At 44.0% G+C, this 15,425-nt stretch overlaps 1 protein-coding gene across 1 annotated transcript; it reads left to right on the forward strand.

The window, feature by feature from the left end:
* Window positions 1-2,259: 2,259 nt before the first annotated feature.
* On the forward strand, window positions 2,260-15,284 carry RAB7A (RAB7A, member RAS oncogene family; the record flags this gene model as incomplete). The annotated part of the gene is made up of 5 exons (XM_084248022.1): window positions 2,260-2,312; window positions 4,340-4,466; window positions 9,377-9,595; window positions 10,591-10,719; window positions 15,189-15,284. 5 exons carry the CDS (start codon window positions 2,260-2,262, stop codon window positions 15,282-15,284), a joined length of 624 nt encoding a protein of 207 aa, XP_084104148.1.
* Between the last annotated feature and the right edge of the window lie 141 nt (window positions 15,285-15,425).

The following is a 15,425-nucleotide window of genomic DNA, read 5'->3' on the forward strand; positions in this document are numbered from 1 at the left end:
CTGTGGTCTGTCTCTGCCTTCACAGTTTCTGGAGCCATCCACTGGCAGAAGGTCAGTTTGAGAGCATTTGGTTCAGGTATCTAATCCTGCCCTGTGGGACAGTAGCCGGTTCTGAAGTTTCTTTTCACTTTGTCACCTTTGGTGTAATACCATCTGTTGAAAGAATAGTTGACAGGCATCTGGAAATGGAGGGAATGTAGCTTACTGAGATTACCTTTCCTAGGTCTGTGACTTACTGGGTCTCTCATGGCCTTCTAGACTCCATGTTCTGTTATTTATTCATCTCTGCCTTTGGCAAATATTAAAAATGAGAGTAGCCAACATTACTAACCACTTTACTATATTCCAGTCACTATCCTGAATATTTGACTCCTGCAGGCCTCATCACACCTAGGACATAAGAACTTTTATCCCTATATCCCTATCTCAACAGAGAGGTTAAATAACTTGCCCCAGGTCACACAGCTAATAAGTGGCAAAGAAGAATAAAAATCTAGATAGCCTGGGATCAGTCTTTGCATACTTACAGTAACACCCACTCTGGGCAGTACTACCAGCCTCTGCCTCAGGAGGCTAGGTGGTTAGAAGATGAAACTAAAAGATAGCCTTTCTGAAACCCAGTCTGACTGTCTTAGTCTCCCAACTATAAAAGAGTAATAGCAGTGGCTTCATTGAGCCCACTTTGCTACCTCCTTATTTTATTTTTTTAAAGATTTATTTATTTATGCACACAGGAAGTGGGGTACAGGCCAGAGGTGCAGGGGATGAAAGGATTCACCAGAGACAGAGTGGGGAACAGAACAGGCAGACTGACTGAAATACACTGCTGAGGGGAGCAGTGGGCGAGTCAGGAGAGGTCAGCTGCACCATGTGGGTAGCTCCCTGGCCAGGGATTGAACTCATGCTGCAGAAGCTGCGGACAGCTTCCTAGGTTGCCGTTTAACCCCTTGCACCACCGGGGAGACTCTGTCCTTATTTTAGGTTTATACACTTCTCCCGGCTCCACAGAAAGCCAGAGCTAGATGTTGACCCTTGCCTAGTACCTCATAGTGTCTTGCCTTGAGGACAGTGGGCCAAAGCTCAGAAGATAGAGGTGTTATTTTTGAGGACTCGCCCACGCAGTCTTGAATACCGATTCTAGAGGCCAGCAGCCTCCTGCTGTGATTTCCAGCTCTCCAGCAGTCTTAAGGCCACTCTTGTCGGGGTCCAGATTTTAGGACTCCCACCTTTCTGAAAACTGTTCATCTTCTGAACATCCGTGACAATCAGACTATAGTGTGGCAAGTTCCAGAAGGGAGCAGAAGGAAGTTGAGCAAGGATTTGGCATCTTCAGGTTAATTACAGGGGGTAATAAAGACTACTGAAAAGATTTTCTGGAAAAAGATGGTCCTAAGAGCAGCAACGTTAAGTATTAGTCACAGACTAACCCAATATTTGACAGTTCTCTCCTTGGCAACGAGATGCAGTGGGGAATACAAGTGTCTTCGTGGAGATTATTAGAAAAAGGAGAAGACAAACAAAAACATTCCATAAGAATGTCAAGTGCAGCAGCTCTCATCCATGGTCATGCTTGTCTGTGGTTTCAGTTACTTACTTGCCCTTTCAAAATACTATGGCAGTAAGATATCATCTTATGCAATAAGACATACCAGATTAACAGAATTTTAGTTACAATACATTGTTATAATTGTTCTATTTTATTATTGGTTATTGTTGTTAATCTCACTGTCCCTAATTTATAAAGTAAACTTTATAAATGTTTTTTATAAAGTACCATGGGTAAGTGGGAATGGGGGAAAACAGTGTATGTAGGGTTCAGTAAGATCTAGTTTCAGCCAATCTCTCGGGGACTTGGAATATAGCCCCCATGGATAAGGGGAGAGTACTGTGGTGGTTAGTGCACCCACAAAAAATGAGGCAAAAGGGGAAGAGTGTGCATATAGGGATAGGGTGGGGTACTTGATAGAAAGCCATCCTCAAGGAAGTGGTATTTGAGCAGAGACTTGAACGAAACAGGAACAAACTGTTACTGTAATTTGGGGCATAAATCCACAAGTGCCATGTCGTTTCGCCTGACTCTTGGTCCAGAGTTCTAATGATTGTCAAGGACCCCCTGAATGGTAGTGAAATTGCTAGCAGGGAGACTCAGGGCACAGTGCACTTGGGGCTCTTTCAGTATGTGTGCCAAGAGAGGTGGTTCACCTTGGCACTTCCCATTGTGCTAACGGTGCTGTTTTCTTTCTTCATTTAGTTTGAAGGATGACCTCTAGGAAGAAAGTGTTGCTGAAGGTTATCATCCTGGGAGATTCTGGGTAAGTGTTTCTCACACATTTGAGCCAAAAAGATTGGCTTGGATTTAAACTTCACCTCTTTAGAGCCCATGCCGTCCGTGCTGACGTCTGCCACTTCTTTTTTGAATAGCTGTGATGTTAGGGGCCTAGATCTACCTGCTGTTTGGGGGCACAGCTGAAATTTTGAATGATGCTTTATTTTGTAACCCTTTGTTCCCTGATTTTTGGCATGGGTTGTGAAACAGCTTCAGTATTTAAACTCAACTAATAATACTTTCATGGAATCCTTTTTTTCCAAGCTTGTGAATCAGGGGGTTCCATTTATGTAGATGTTTTGCCATTGGCATCATACCTACCAGGTGTGGGGTTTGGGGTTCACTGTATAGTAATCATGCTGTTGCTCTGCCTGATTCAGCCCTGGGTTTGAAAGAACCTGGACTAAGAGAACTGGGTTTTGATCCTAGATCTGCCAGTAACCAAAATCTAACTCTTTAGTAGCTAATGAAGATTATGTGGTAGGCTTTTCAGACTCAATGTCTGAAGTGACCTCTGAAAGCTTTGACTAGAATCACTACATAATGCAAAATTAGTAAGTTTATTCCAAAGTTTTTTATCTGGCTTATAAAAGGCAAGTGATTTCCTGCTGTTACTGCTGTTTCCGTCACCTCCATTACTTTTTTTTTTTTTAATAAATACTTTCATTTTATTGAAACTTTATAACTAAAACTTTTTATAGAATAGAATCTAATTTACAAATTATTTCTAATAGAACTTACATTGAACCACAGCAAAGTAATCATAACTTTTTCTTTCACATTTAAATTACCTTGTTCATTATTTTAAAACAAATTCTTTGAAAACCAGTATTGATGGTTTGGTTATGATTAATCCAGGTAATTTTCTTTTTTTTTTTTCTTTCTTTTTTTTTTTTGTGTTGTTTTGGAGCTAGGGATTTTGGAGCAGAACTGGAGGAAGCTTAGAGATGATCTTGTCCAATCCCTTTGACTTGCAGGCAGGGAAATGTGATTTTGAAAATGGTAGTAATGTGTTTGGGAAGGGAGATGTAGGTCTTGTTGGTGGAATTTAAACTCACACTCTCTCCCCCTCCCCACCTCCTCTTGGGTTGCTTCTCCTCATGTTCTCCTTTTCCTCTCCCTGTTCGCTGCCGCCCCCACCCCCCATTCCTGGTGATACTGATATGCGGTCAGAATGGAAAGTTTCTGCTGTTAGGCCTGTGATACCCAGACTTGCCTAAAAAGAATCACCAGGCCCTTGTTCAATTAAAGATTCATGACTTTTTCCCTTTAGACATTCTGATTCAGGTAACTTGGGTTAAAGAACACCACCTTAGCTATGTATCTTCTTCTAGTTCCTCTGTGTATGCAGATGAGTATGTTTCTTTGTGGGAAAGAAAATCATTGACTTTGAGGAAGGCTTTTGTATTTTCTTTAGCCCTGCCCTCACTGACCTGATTACTAAAAAAAATTACGATTGACTCCTGCGGAGTTTTCCTACTGAAAAACATCCCTGCAGGAGCTTATGTTGAGGTAGATTCTAGTTTACTGTTATATTGCTGCTTTTTCTGCTTTGGATTTTAAATGTTGAAGCAGCAGGTTGGCTGCCTGGTATAGAAGTCTGCTCAAAGCCAGTGGCCTCCTGTTATTACTTCCTTGTACTAAATAGCAACCGCGGGATATTTTTAGAATAGTGGAGTGATCTTACTGCTGAAGCTTCTTTTAGAAGGAGACTATTTGCTGGCATCCTTCTGGAGGGAAAAATTATACCATCTGAGTTGCCTGTACTAAAACAGCTTTTCAAATAAGAAACTTCTCAACATCTGGCGCACATCTGTATCTTGTATTTTTATCCCAAGAGAAAGTACATGCTCAAATGAGTAATGCTGGGGAGTTTGCTGGCACCACTCTCTGTTGTGAGGGTAGTTCCTTGTTCTCTTTCAAGACATGCAGGTTCCTTCAGAGCTATAAATGTCAATCAGTTTTCATTTCCTTCCTAATTGACTTACACTTGTGGATTTTCTTCAATTTCAGAGTTGGTAAGACATCACTCATGAACCAGTATGTGAACAAGAAATTCAGTAATCAGTACAAAGCCACAATAGGAGCAGACTTTCTGACAAAGGAGGTGATGGTGGATGACAGACTAGTTACTATGCAGGTAAGCACATGTTTCTACTTTGCCAACCAACCTGTGTTAGTTCATTCACTATGAACCTTATTTCATGGCTAGACATTTTCCCTCCCTGATTTTCAGATCCCACTATTCTATTCATGCATAATTGGCTCCAGGTAGTATACTAGATAAAATACAATACACTCCATTAAACTAGAATTTCAGGTAAACAGTAAATAATTTTTCTGTAAATGTTTAAATATTTTATAGAAGTACATCTCAAATATTGCATGAGACATACTAAAAAAAATTTGTTTCCCAGAGTTCAAATCTAACTGGACTTCCTGTTTGCTTGTTTGTTTGTTTATTTACCAAATTTGGCAGTCTATAAGTCTCTGTATTCCGTGCTTTAGGCCAGAAAATCTTTGTGTCTCTTCTAGGTGGTTATAACATCCATTAAAGTATCTTCCCTGTTTTCTGATTTCTTTTAATCTGTCCTATCTGTAGCTGCCAAAGTTTTGTTTCTGTTAAGCAGGTCTAGGTTTTTCATGTATCACCTTATTTTTTCAAGGGCTTCACTTTCAACAGTTAGAATGAAATACAGATTCCTTCATAGGACTTTTTGAAAACTTTCACGTTCTGGCTACAGACTCTTCCCTTACTTTTTTCTTCTGACAGTTCTTCCAGATCATGTGCTGCTCATACAAACCTATTCTTCCATGTCACTACTTCCAGCATCTTGAAGTCTCCAACTTTTAGCCAGATGTTGTCTTTTGAAATTACTCCTCCACAACACTTATTCCTTCCTATTAAATGACAGGAGGGTAAACCTCTAGAGACAAATAGAATCCTTATCCCACTGTCGTCCTAGTAAGCCCTGGGCTCACTGCAGTGATTGAATGATACAGGTTACAGGTAGAAGTTTTTATGTGTTGACCTCAAACTGTGACAAGGTCCCAGAGTAAAAGGACTCTGGACACTTGAATCACATGTCCAGGACAGACCTAATAGGGACACACACACATATACACATACCACATACATAGACATGTTTAAAATATAACCAAAGCAAGACTCTCCCTGGTGGTGCAGGGGATAAAATCTCAGTGCTATCAAGCTGTTGCCAACCATTGCAGCATGAGTTTGAGCCCCAGTCAGGGAGCTGACCCACATGGTGCAGCAGGCCTCTCCTGTCTCACCCACTGCTCCCCTTAGCAATGTATTTCAGTAGATCTGCCTGTACTGCTCCCCACTCTGTCTCTAGTGAATCCTCTCACCCCTCACACCTCTGACCTACACCCCAGCTCTCGTATGTATAAATAAATAAAAATAAATCTTTAAATGAAATATAACCAAAGTTTCAATAATCCAAGTTGACAGAAAAGGAAATTTCCAGATTACAGGAAAGATGGAACTGAAGTAAGTTTCAGGGCTCTTACCGTAGTTATTTGCAAGTTTATAACAAGGACTAGGGTTTTGTCAATCAATATGGCAGGGAATGTGCTCACACAGAGGAGGGAAAGCTGGAACAGACAATACTGTTGGAAAAAGGGGCGTGCACAGACACTCACACTCATGTAAACCTTGGAAAGATGTGAAACCAACATGAAAAACCTCAACCCAAGGAAGTGGCAAAGTTTTTGTGTGAAATATTGGCCTGGACTTTGTCTCTTTACTTCTTTGCCGGAGAATCCCAGTCCCAGTAAGCTCGTATGTGGATTCTGCGTTTATACTCTGCAGGTACAGGAGAATTTAATACAAATCCTGTTCACTCCTGGCAAAAAGTAAAGACTGAGCTATAGAAGCACTTACTACCTCAGGACAGAAGTTGAGCTTATAGCCACATGAGGAAATAAGGTACCACAAAAAATGTTCACAATGACTAGACTTTTAAAAAAAGGAATAGATACCATAACAAACAGATCACTATAAAAAATGAGGATATTAAAAACTTAGACTTCAAGAAGTGAAAAAAATCAGTCACTGAAGTATACTAAGTGACCAGTAAAAGTACATGTTGAGGGCCTCACTGGTGGAGCAAGGGGTTAAGCACAGCACTGTGAAGCTATCCGCAGCCTCTGAAGCACGAGTTCGATCTCCGGCCGGCCAGGGAGCTACCCACATGGTGTAGCAGACCTCTCCTGTCTCTCCCGCTGCTCCCTTCAGCAGTGTATTTCAGTCAGTGCCTGTTGTGCTCCCCACTCTGTCTCTGGTGAATCCTCTCACCCACTGCACCTCTGGCCTATACCCCAGTTGTTGTATGCATAAATAAATACATCTTTTTAAAAAAATTAATTAATTTGGGGGACTTCCCTGGTGGCACAAGGGCTTAAGTCTCAGCACTATGAAGTTGTCAGCAGCCCCTGTAGCACAAGTTTGATCCCCAGCCAAGGAGCTACCCACGTGGTGTGGCAGACCTCTACTGTCTCCCCTCAGCAGTGTATCTCAGTGGATCCACCTGTTCTGTTCCCCACTCTGTCTCTGGTGAATCCTCTCACCCCCCGCACCTCTGGCCTATACCCTTGTTCTTGTATGCATAAATAAATAAAAATAAATTAATTTAGGAAGCTTCCCCCCCCCAAAGATTGATTGATTGATTGATTGATTTATACAAGCACTGGGTACAGTCAGAAGTGTGGGGAGGGTGAGAGAATTCACCAGAGCCAGAGGGGAGAGCAGAGCATGCAGACTGGACAAAGTACACTGCTGAGGGGAGCAGCGGGTGGCAGGAGAGGTCTGCGAGCCATGTGGGCCCCTCCCCGGTGGCCGGGGATCGAACCGGCGCTGCAGAGGCTGCAAGCAGCTTCACAACCCAGCGCTCAACCACTGCGCCACCAGGGAGGCCCAATTTTGGAAACTTTAAGAATAACCTCCCCCCCCAACTTTTCACCTTTTCAATCTAAAATGTAGAAAAGGTTCTGTGTCCATGTTCATTACTAAGTTATTTATAATTTTAGAAAATTGGCAGCTATATATATTTTTAAAATCAGGAGTGAAGTGGTTTTCTGAGTTTGTTGGGCAACAATAAAGTTGTGGGCTGTTGCCAGGGTGTGTTGTGGTGTTTTGCAGAGGTGATATGGGCAAACATGCAGACTGACCTGTGGTATAAGATATTTCATCTACATAAAACCCTCCGATGTGCACACCTCGAATAAGCCATGAGTTAATGATGATCTCAGGATGCCAGGGTTGGGTGGGTGGATGTGTGGCCTTTGTTCTGCTTATCCAACTGTTTACGTAATGTTACTTCTCTAATGAGATTTTGTTTTAATTTAGCCTATATTTATTTTTAAAATTTTCTTCCCTGCTTTTTCTTTATAGAGTAGTTGCCTATGTCTGCTATATTTTATGACCAAGTTATTGTTGATTGCTCTTCCATGTTGGTCCCTTCTTAGGAGAAAAGGCTCGTTTTTCCACGTAGAATTACCTACTTGCTATAGGGCTTTGGAAAACTGAAGCAGCACAAAGGCAAGCATTGCCAGCCCTGCTGCTTCGCACCTGCAGTCTCAAGCCCATTTTCTCTATACTTAACATACTTTGCTTGTTGTACTGGGACAGCGCAGCACATAGTCCTCCTGCAGATAGAATAACTGACGTTGAATTGGTTTTATTGCCCTTCACCCTTCCTCACTGCCTTCTGGTTCTTCTGACTGGCTGTTTTCTTTACCCAGTGGTCTGAGCGCTGCCGTGCAACATGTGGACATTCATGATAGCCTGCTTCTGCAGTCAGGACTGACCTCCAGTGGCCACTAGGACACATTCTGTTTCAGAAAGCTGCTTCCAGGCCTCCCTGGTGGTGCAGCGGTTGAGCGCTGGGTTGCGAAGCTGCCTGCAGCCTCTGCAGTGCCAGTTCAATCCCCAGCTGCTCCCCGGCCACCAGAGGAGGGTCCCACATGGCGCGCAGACCTCTCCTGCCGCCCGCTGCTCCCCTCAGCAGTGTACTTCGGTCCTTCTGCCTGCTCTGCTCCCCGCTCTGGCTCTGGTGAATTCTCTCACCCTCCCGCGCTTCTGACTGTACCCAGTGCATGTATAAACAAAACAAACAAACAAACAAACAAATAAATAAATAAATAAAAACATGCCTCTATTTAAAAAAAAAAAAATTAAAAAACAAACAAACAAACAAACAACAACAACAACCAAAGAAAAGAAAGCCACTTCCAAGTGATATTTGCAGGTCGTGGGTCGCATTTCCTGAGAGTGGAATGGGCTGCTAAGATCGGCATCCTGACCTCAGACCTGTGTTCCTTAGTCTGTCCCGTCAATCATGTTGTCCGGGACTGACATGTGCTGATTGTGCAGGAAGGAAATAACTAAAATGGGTTTCTCAGAACTGCCCCTGGTGGAAGTAACCTTTGGGCTTTTGGAATCGTTATTCAACAAAAGGCTGAAATGTGCACACTCTGCTTGACTGACAGTGGGACCACAGATGGCTCCTTCCAGCCTGTCCTTACCTTGGCCTGTTCTTGGCTGATTGGTCTGTGAGCCAGAGTTTCGTCTTTGCAGTCACACTGTTTTAATAGATGTTCTTTAAGGGGCTCTAATGCTGCCATTTCCAGGCTTTTATACAGTTTTTAAGTTCTAACTCTGCTCCTGCTCCTGTTTGTCACTATGTCATTTGAACTGGCCCCCAAGAGTAAACAAAACCATCTGGGTTTGCATGTTATGTTTTCGTATTCCTTTTGGAAAACATTTTGGGACATGTTTTAGACAACTTAAATTTTACATAACTGTGTTCCCATATGGCCTTCTGGATCAAAAAAACCAAAGATATCTAACACCCCAAAATTCAAGACTCCGTGTCAGCCTCCTCACACACTGACAAGTTCTTAGTCAGGGTTGTTTTGGATGCTCTGGTGTTGAAATTCCTGAACTGAAGTCACTTGTCTGTGTGTGCCCCTCATGCACCCCATTTCGTGCAGCACCTCCAGGAATAAATGCTTTGTCTCACACAGATCTGGGACACAGCAGGACAGGAACGGTTCCAGTCTCTTGGCGTGGCCTTCTACAGAGGTGCAGACTGCTGCGTCCTGGTGTTTGACGTGACTGCCCCCAATACCTTCAAAACCCTTGATAGCTGGAGGGATGAGTTTCTCATTCAGGCCAGTCCCCGTGATCCGGAAAACTTCCCCTTCGTTGTGTTGGGAAACAAGATTGACCTCGAAAACAGACAAGTAAGTGCTAGTGATGGCAGGAAGCATATATTAGTATGATTACTGAGTCTTAGAATGGGCCTTCTTTTAAAAGCAGCCGCTGACTTTCAGGTGACAGGTGCTGTTTTTAGCTCTGATTTGGTAAAAAGCAGCTGCCTCGAGGGCCAGTACTTGGCTGCTTGGCATGTCTGCAGTGTGTGCCATGTCTGACGAGGCTCTGAAGGTGCACGTTTGGGCCAGCTGCCTTGGAGAGTCCGGACCCAGGAGGCCCCCAGCCAGCTGTGGCTTTGGGCCCCTGCCTTTGCCCTCTGCGCCTCAGTTCTCTTTCTGACTTGAAAGAAAGGAGTTAGGTTCCTTCCTTCTCAGGTGCCCACTCAGCACCTAAGGACTGGTTTGGATCTCCACGTGTGCCAAAGATTGCTTCAGGTAAAGTTGCTCTTGTTTACGCTCAAATAACATTTCTCTCAGGAACACAGCCACTTTGATTAATTATAGCCAGAGTTTTTTCTGCTGGCCTTTTTTCTCTTTTCCTAAGTGATTTAGGCGAGGGAAGGAATTACAGTATGAGAGGCAGGGGTGCCAGTGACAGCTGCAGAATTCTGTGGTGACAGGCTGTGTAGCACAGGTGATGTAATGTTAGCAGCAGCATGGAAGGGACTGCAGACTTCAAGGTCAAGCTGCCAGGCGTTTGGACCTCTGAGGCCCCAGAAGAGAAGATTCATTTCTTACTGGGCTGACTTTTCCCTTTACATGTTGCTGATAAATGTAGGTTAAGGTCAGATGTGTAAGTGTAGGTGAGAGTCTGGGCTTGCGTCCTAACTATACTACACAGCCCCACTAGGTGTCCTTGAATGGGTCTGCAGCTCTCTCCCTCCCCTCTAGGGCCTCTCTGCTATGTCTGCCCCCTGCAGGTAATGCAGGTTACATGGAAGGGGGTGGGGGCTGATTCTGAGGTCCGGGTGGCTAGCGGTACTAGCTCTGTTATGAACACCCATGCGCCCTGCTTTTTCTTCCAGGTGGCCACAAAGCGGGCACAGGCCTGGTGCTACAGCAAAAACAACATTCCCTACTTTGAGACCAGTGCCAAGGAGGCCATCAACGTGGAGCAAGCGTTTCAGACGATTGCACGGAATGCACTTAAACAGGTGGGTCTCTGACAACTGTCTGGCTCCCTCTGGTGATTGACCATCGGCACAGTTTCTGCCTGATTTCCTTGTCCTGAATCTTCTTTCCAAGCTGACTCTTCCCATGTAGCCAGAAAAACTATGTTTATCTGGGAAGTTAACTTCCGGAAATGACACTTGTTTGAGAATCATCTAAAAGATAAAGAGGCAGGGAAGACTTGAACTGGTGCCACCCTTTTTGACTGGGTTTGTTCTTAATTCTGTGCAAGCTTACTGGAAGATCAGGCCATTAGGAAACCCTGGTCAGATAGTTCCTTCTATTTACGGAGGGAGAAATTTGTATCCAGATCCCACCTCCAGTCCTCATCCTTAGATAAAGTTTTTTTTTTTCATCACATCTGTGCCTCCATCCTCTCAGCAGCAAAATAAGAACACCTGCTTTACAGACAACTTGTAGAGATTAGGTGAGATGGACTGACTTTTGTCGTTCTCATAAATGGTTACATCTAATCACCAGACACATTAGCTTGACTAATGTATGCCGAGAATAAATTTTCCTGCATCTTCTCTAAAACAGTTACTTGTTGGTACACTTGAATTAATTAAAGTCTCTTGATTCAGCACATTGAGGCCCTTGAGTTAAGGCAAGGTAGACCAGGGTTGTTAGTGCCCTGTGGTGGTCCATATGTGTGTGCTGGGGTGGGGTGCAGGTGAGGTACACATCAGGTGGATGTAGAGAACATTTGAAGGAGCACATGCCTGGTGGCTGTAAAGGGCCAGGCAGCTTCTGCTAGCTACAGAAACCTAGGTTTATGGAAGGAAGTCCCTCTTAGATACATTGATAACAGTGGTAAGAAAGTGACCAAGCAGCAGACCTGGGGCTTTTTTTTTTTTTTTTTTTTTTAAAGATTTATTTATTTATTTATGCATACAAGAGCTGGGGTACAGGCCAGAGATGCAGGGGGTGAGAGGACTTTCCCCTCTCCTTTTAGCCCACCCTCACAGCTAGATGAATAACCTAGTGGATTTCCTAATATAAATTGCATGGGAATCAAAATCTGTGTAGGGAGTGGTTTTTCACCAGTTATCTGTTGACTGGTATTGGAGTTTTCCTGTCTGTTGCTCTCCCTATAGCTTTATTATGATGTCTTCATTTCTGTGAGCTAGCCTCAGGAGTAGGATTGTTAGATTGAAAGGTATATGTGCCTTGTTGAGAGATGATGCCACATCCCTTTCCCCAAGGGCAGCGTTGCTCCAGAGTCCTCTATAACCATTCTGCCAGCAAGCAGTGGCCTCATCTCTAACTCCACCGACACCCTGTGGTCTTCAGGTGTGTAGCAGTCACCTTCACAGCTGCTGGTCCTCTCAGCCCTCTTTCCTCAGGCTTGGCACTTCGTGCTTCCTCTGCTGCAGACGGCAGTATACCGCACTGGCGTAGACACCCAGTATTTTCCCTGAGCTCCTTGTGAATTGACATGAACCTCACCTGCATTGCAATTGAGTTTTTCCAACTCTGCCATCTGGTGAAATAGTCTTAGGCATTAAAAAAAGAAGGAGAAAAGGCAGTTTTAGTCAATTATGCCATTTAAAATTTCTGGGTTTCCTGTGTGTGGATTACATGTTGTCTCATTGAACTGGAATTTATTTTGGTTTTTATCAGAGGGGTTTTCCTTTTTCTTTTAGAGGGAGAACCAGTTGTTTCAATTAGCAGCTAGTGGTTAAACCGCTTTCCCTGTTGGACTGAAATATTACCTTTGTTGTATTAAATGTCCGTGTTACTGGGATCTAGTTCTGGTCTCCCCAAACTGTTTTAGTGGGTGTGTGTGTTCCTTGCCTGGATCATCCTGACTTGACTGTTTTCAATTTTATGGTCTTAATTCTGGTAAGACGTTTCCCTTCACTACTCTTTTTTGTGTTTTTTGTTGTTGTTGCTGCTATTTTGGTGCATTTTCCATTTGGAATCAGAGTTCCATTAATCCCAAAATAAAACCCTATTGAGATCCTGACTGCCATTGCATTATAGCTGTTATATTAGTCAGCTCTGGCTTCTATAACAAATGACTGCAGATTGGGTGGATTAAACAACAGACATTTATTTCTTCACAGTTCAAGAGGCCAGAAGTCCACAATTAGGTTGCCAGCAAATTATTTTTTCTAGTGAAGCGGCTCTCTTCCCAGCTTGCACACTACCCCCTTCTTCCTGTATCCTCATAGCCTTTCCTTTATGGATGTGTGTGCACACAGACTCACACACCGTGAGTGAGCACGCACAAGCTCTCTGGCGTCTCACATATGACTAATCCTGTCATTTATTTATTTTTAAAAAGATTTATTTATTTATGCATATAAGAACTGGGGTTCAGGTCAGAGGTGTGGGGGGTGTGTGATAGGCTTCACCAGAGACAGAGTGGGGAACAGAACAGGCAGATTGACCAAAGTACACTGCTGAGGGGAGCAGCGGGTGAGTCAGGAGACGTCTGCTGTGCCATGTGGGTAGCTCCCTTGCCAGGGAACAATCTCGTGCTGCAGAGGCTGCAGACAGCTTCATAGGTTGCATCTTAAGGCCTTGCGCCACCAGGGAGTCCCTCATTCATTTATTTTTAAAGATTTATTTTTATTTATTTATGCATAGAAGAACTGGGGGTGTAGGACAGAGGTGCAGGGGGGTGTGGCAGTGAGGGGGTTCACCAGAGACAGAGTGGGGAGCAGAACAGGTAGATCTACTGAAATACACTGCTGAGGGGAGCAGTTGATGAGACATGCTTCGCCATGTGGGTCTCCTGGTGGCGGGGGATCAAACGCATGCTGCAGTGGTTGGCAATAGCTTCATAGTGCTGAGACTTTAACCCCTGCACCACCAGGGAGACCCCCAGGGCTGATTTAACCTTAATTTCTTTATCCAAATATAGCCACTTGAGGGAGGGTGAGTTAAACATAACAGCTATCATTTCAGGTCTTGTGTTTGTTGTTTTGTTTTATTTTATTTTAAAGATTTATTTATGCATATAAGAACTGGGTACAGGCCAAAGGTGTGGGGGGTGAGAGAATTCACCAGAGACAGACAGGGGAACAGAACAGACAGACTTACTGGAATACACTGGTGAGGGGAGCAGTGGGCGAGTCAGGAAAGGTCTGCTGTGCCATGTGGGTAGCTCCTGACCGGGGATCGAACTCCTGCTGCAGTGGCTGCGGATAGCTTCATAGGTTGCGTCTTAACCCCTTGCACCACCCGGGAGGCCCGGTTTGGTTTTGTTTTTTATTTTAAATCCTTCACTAGGATCTTAAAATTTTTCACAACCTTTGCCTTTCATATTAAATATATTTCTAGGTGCTGATGGGGATGTAAAAATGGTGCAGTCACTTTGGCAAATAGGCCATTCCTTAAAAATGTAAACATAGAGTTTCCATATGACTCAGCAGTTATACTCTGTATACCCAAGCAAAATGAAAACTTGTTCACACAAAAACTTACTCATGAGTGTTCTAGCAGCATTATTCATAGGAGCAAAAAAGTGGAAATAACCCAAATGTCCATCAACTGAAATGTCCAGAATAGATAAGTCTTTTGTGGCAGAAAGTAGACAAGTGGTTGCCGAGATCTTGGGGGGTGGAGTGGTGGCTGCTGTGGGCACAGGGTTCTCTTTTTCATGATAAAAAAATGTTCTGGAATTCTGAGTTCTTCTTCAACAAACTATACTGTAAATTATGTATTCATAGAATATTTTTGTTTTTGTAACAATTGTGAATAGAATCACTTTTCCTAGAAAGCTTTTAATGAATAGCAACATTCCCTGCTTTACCTCCAGGCACTGGAGCATTTCCTGGCACGCAGGTGCTCAATGTTGAAGTACAGATGGGAGGTAGAAACCCGACCTTCACTAGAAAGCAGACATCCTTTTAAATTGACCACACTGCCTGTGACCTCTCTCCCCAGAGCATGATAAAATTCACCCGCAGCTGGTTTCTTAGCGTGCTGCATTTGCAGACCGAATTCTCCTAAACCTCTGAAAGAAGAGAAAATGGACCCCCAGTCAGAAAAACGAGTGGCAAATAGGAAACTGGAGGGCTGTTTTGGGAACTGAGAGGGTAACTAGTGACCTTGTAGAAATGTTAAATAAGGGTTGTCCAAAATCCAGGCCACGTAAGGTCTGATTTCCTAGGCGGCCCATACAGAAAGCATCTGTGAGCTGACAGGGCCCCAGCCCCGCCATCTGATGGCAAATGTGAGTTGGATTCTGTCCTTCCTGCTCACTGTCTGTTGTTACTCTTCCTGCTCATTTTTCTCTTCAGGATCCCCGGGGCATATCACAAAACCTGTCTTCCTCTCTTGCTCAGCCTTTCAGGGTTGAGCAACCCTGCCAGAGCCCTCCCTTCTTTGCTCTGTCTGCCCCCATGATCGGCACCCACCGAGCCAGGTGCCACTCAGGACTGGAGCGGAGTGTAGGAATGCTTCCATGCCTTGAGTAATGACCCTTTCTCTCCCTGTCCAGGAAACGGAGGTGGAGCTGTACAATGAATTCCCTGAACCCATCAAACTGGATAAGAATGACCGGGCCAAGGCCTCCACGGAGAGCTGCAGTTGCTGAAGGGGCAGTGAAAGCAGAGCACAGAGTCCTTCACAGACCAAGAACACACTTAGGCCTTCCAACACAAGCCCCTCTCCTCTTCCAAACAGAACATAAAGTGATCTCTCCTTTCCAGTTGCCAAAAGAAACCCCTCCACACAG

This window comes from Talpa europaea (assembly GCF_964194135.1).
Source record: "Talpa europaea genome assembly, chromosome: 11".
Taxonomy (NCBI): domain Eukaryota; kingdom Metazoa; phylum Chordata; class Mammalia; order Eulipotyphla; family Talpidae; genus Talpa; species Talpa europaea.